This window comes from Adiantum capillus-veneris, chromosome 8, assembly GCF_014529385.1.
Source record: "Adiantum capillus-veneris isolate H3 chromosome 8, ASM1452938v2, whole genome shotgun sequence".
Classification (NCBI taxonomy): domain Eukaryota; kingdom Viridiplantae; phylum Streptophyta; class Polypodiopsida; order Polypodiales; family Pteridaceae; genus Adiantum; species Adiantum capillus-veneris.
In genome coordinates, this window is record NC_140938.1 from 10691467 (window position 1) to 10695486 (window position 4020).

General features: G+C 46.0%; 1 protein-coding gene across 1 annotated transcript; it reads left to right on the top strand.

Annotated features, from left to right (window-relative positions):
• Nucleotides 1–267: 267 nt before the first annotated feature.
• LOC147451662 (uncharacterized) lies at nucleotides 268–1245 on the top strand. Its single transcript, XM_086519159.1, has one exon. The coding sequence runs from the start codon at nucleotides 328–330 to the stop codon at nucleotides 1243–1245; it is 918 nt and encodes a 305-aa protein (XP_086375285.1). The 5' UTR covers nucleotides 268–327.
• The last annotated feature ends 2775 nt before the right edge of the window (nucleotides 1246–4020 follow it).

Sequence of the window (4020 nt, forward strand, 5' to 3'; positions counted from 1 at the left end):
AATTTGTATATTACTAATTCCCAAAGATAATGTGGCGTAGCCCAACAGTCAAGCAGTCAAGGGGCCGCAACTAACCGACTAGTTCTTGCCTTTGTACAGAGCACAGATAAATAGGAGAAGAGCGACCTCACCAGCAGGTGGTTTAGGAGTTAACTGTCTAGTCTCTGCGTATTCCACATTGGTGGAGCTGACGGGCTCTTTTCTTCTCTGATCTGCCCACGCCCCTCTTGCATTACAGACCCTCTTAGTCCCTCTTGCATTACAGCCATGAGTCGCCCAACTTCTCCACGCCAAACCCCTCAATCTCCAGTATAGGAGGATGCATATATGCAACCTGAGTACACTGCACAGTCTTTTCAGATGGAACCTCTGTTCCAGGCGATGTCCAACATGCTCTTACAAATCAATCACACTAACCAATCCCTTCTAAATTTTCTATCATCTAGCGCATCACAAACTCACCGGCCAGATCCTAAAATTCGTCCTAAGCCATTTGCAGGATTACCAACGGAAGACGTATTGATGTGGCTAGATCATTTTGAAAATGTCTCCAGCTACCATACTTGGTCTGAGGAACGCAAGTCCATGGAGGTCCGCACATTGCTGGAGGGTGTCGCTGCAACCTGGTTCATCCAGCAGCAAGAAGATATTAAAGGTGATTGGCAAGTTTTAAAAGCGTTGCTGATTCAGAATTTCGCACATCAAAACATTACTCAGACAGCACTACAGCAACTCAATGCTTTGAAACAACAACAACTTGAACCAGTCGCACAATTTGCGGTCAAACTGAATCAGTTGCTGCTGAGGGCAGATCCTACAATGTCTAAAGACATGAAACTATTTTTCCTATGGCCTCGCCTCCGTAATGACATCTCCAGACGAGTTCGAGATCAAGGTCCAACCTCTTTCCACACTGCAGTCCAAATCGCACAGCGGATTGAAGCCTCTGCGAACCCTGATGCTCCAATAACCCTAGTCCCTCAGCCGATTACACACCGCCACGTAGTGGAGTCCAATCCCATCAATCCCATGCCCATGGACATTGACATTCAGAATTCTCAAGTGACTTCTCGCAGAGCATTGCCTCCACGGGATGCACAGGGCCGACCAAAATGTTTCTATTGTAACACTTATGGTCATGTTCGATGGCATTGCAAACAACTTCAGGCACGCCAACATCACCAAAATTCCCAAGTACAACTTGCAGATGCTGCTTCTCTCGCCGAGCTGCCGGGAAACATCTAGGCAGGACACTGGTGGAATAGCATCGCCCGCAGATTCAAGCCGCCGCATCTTCCAGCCGCACGGTGTGTTCCACATTAGCCCATATAGAAAACACACCCCAAGAAATACTTTTAGATTCAGGCAGCAGTATTTCCTCTATTAGTGAACACTTAGTCCAAGAATTAGGGTTATACACATCCACAGCACCGCCCATCAAAGTTTTGTTTGGCGATAATCAAAAGATCTATCACTCACATACACAAGCCCGTTGTACTTTCTTTCAAGCTCATCAACACTTCACTCATTCCTTTTATGTTTTAAGCAACCAGCTGTTTCCCATGACTCTAGGTTGTGATTGTTTGTGAAAGCCAGGGCCCACTTACACTTCGACTCACAACAGTTGATTTTACCCAACTCTCTGCCGATACCAATGCTTCTATGTTCCCAACAAAACCCCACTGTCGTACACACCCAATGCACTTTGGAAAACTCTCACATCCGTTTTCATGAGGTCCGTAAAGTCTTGAACAGATTCCTAAAATTGTTTCAACCAACTTCTCAAACCTCACAGACCAACTTTCCCACTCAGCATGTCATAAACACAGGGGATGCTCCTCCGGTCCGCATGGCAACCCGACGTAGGTCTCCCTTGGAGAAGGAAAGGATCGATCAGGCAGTCCAAGATATGCTGAAGAAGGGAATCATCATTCCTTCTAGCAGTGACTGGGTGTCTGAGCCTCACCTAGTACGCAAGGACGACGGTACTTATCGTTTTTGCATTGATTTCAGACCACTCAATAAGGTGACTATCCATGATCTTTATCCACTTCCCAGAATTGATGACCTATTAGACGAGTTAGGGAAGTCCAAGTACTTCACCTCTCTTGACTTAGCATCTGGCTATTGGCAGATACCTCTCCATCTGAAAGATGCACATAAGACAGCTTTTCGTACTCACAGGGGATTGTTTCAATTCACTCGTATGCCATTTGGTTTGTCAGATGCTGGTAGCACTTTTCAACGAATGGCCAATACAATTTTTCATGACGTGATAGCTCAAGGGGTAGTACTGGTATATTTGGACGATATTTTAATACACACACAGACATGGCAGCAGCACCTACAGGTTCTAAAGCAGGTACTCAAAAGGCTCGAGGATACTAACCTACAATTGCAATTTAAGAAATGTCAATGGGGTAGTACGAAGCTCAAGTTTTTGGGATTCATCATCTCTGCAGATGGTATTCAAATGGATCCATCCAAAGTTACAGCTATTCAGAACTACCCTCCTCCTTCCTCAGTCAAAACCCTCCAAAGCTTCCTCGGAATGGCTAATTTTTCTCTCCGATTTGTCTCGAATCTGGCCGCTATAACTTATCCTCTCCGTCAACTTCTCAAGAAAGGTAACCAATACACCTGGACCTCAGCATGCCACCAGAGCTTCATCAAACTAAAGCAATTAATCCAAGATGCTGCTCTTTAAGCTCACCCCAACTTCTCCAAACCTTTCAAGTTACAAACGGATGCATCCAATCAGGGTCTGGGGCCGTCCTACTGCAACAAGATGACCTTCAACGTTCGAAGCCTATCTCATTCATCAGTCGCTCCCTCACCAAGGCAGAAGAGAATTATTCAACAACTGAGAAAAAACTGTTAGCAATCGTCTGGGCCTTCCATCGATTTCATCCCTATCTCCACGGCACCACAGTACAGGTAGAAACTGATCATCAACCACTAGTCTCCCTCATCCACAAACATCACCCACCCGGGCGATTACTTCGATGGGCACTTGCCCTGCAGAAATACAACTTTACATTAGTCTATTGCAAGGGATCAGATAACCTCATCGCAGATGGTCTCTCTCGGTACGAACATCAAGCCACGCAATTCCTCCCTCAAACCTTAGACCTTCCGGTTCACATAGCTCAGATGGCTGCATTACAGCAAAGTGACCCCGTCATCAAGCAGATAATTTTGCATTTGAAGTCCCCCCAACCACAAGAGCCCCAGCGCAGATTTATGGTAATCAACAATGTCTTGCATTATGTCGCCAACAGCCAGGAACTACGCATCTATGTGCCCCAGGTACTCCAACAGTCATACTTGGATTTTTATCACAATCATCCTCTTTCTGGGCATTTGGGTTTTCATAAAGTCTTACACAAGCTCCGGTTGAATTACTACTGGCCCAACATGCGACAGTCTGTATCTCAACATCTTCTCCAATGCAAGGTGTGCCAGAGCATCAAGTCCCCACCTCACAATGTCGGTCTTTTGTCTCCGATTTTGGTCAATGAGCCCTTCGAGCTGGTAGGCTGGGATCTAATGGGCCCCTTTCCCATGTCTACTGCAGGTAACCGCCATATACTCATCATCACAGAGTATCTGACGCGGTGGTGTGAAGCAATTGCACTACCAGATACCACCGCATCAACAGTAGCAGCTGCGCTATTACAAAAGCTAGTATTCAGTCATGGATGCCCCTTACAGCTCCTGTCCGACCAAGGGACCTAGTTTAAAAGTGAGTTTATTTAAGTCTTGACCAAAAGTTTAGGGGTCACACAGCTATTCACTTCCCCTTATCACCCACAGACGAATGGGTTGACAGAGAGGTTAAATCGGACAATCAAACAGGTAATAGCCACGTTTTTCGACCCTTTACACCAAAATTGGGATCAAGTGCTTCCATTTGCTGTGCACGCATATAACACATCAGTCCAAGCATCTACAAAAGTTAGTCCCTTTCGGGCTCTCTATGGTCGTGATCCTCGTCTTCCGCCTGACCTACATACCCTT

Bases quoted from the DNA above. Each gene is read 5' to 3' on its own strand.
- LOC147451662 (XM_086519159.1), top strand. From the start codon at position 328: ATGCAACCTGAGTACACTGCACAGTCTTTTCAGATGGAACCTCTGTTC.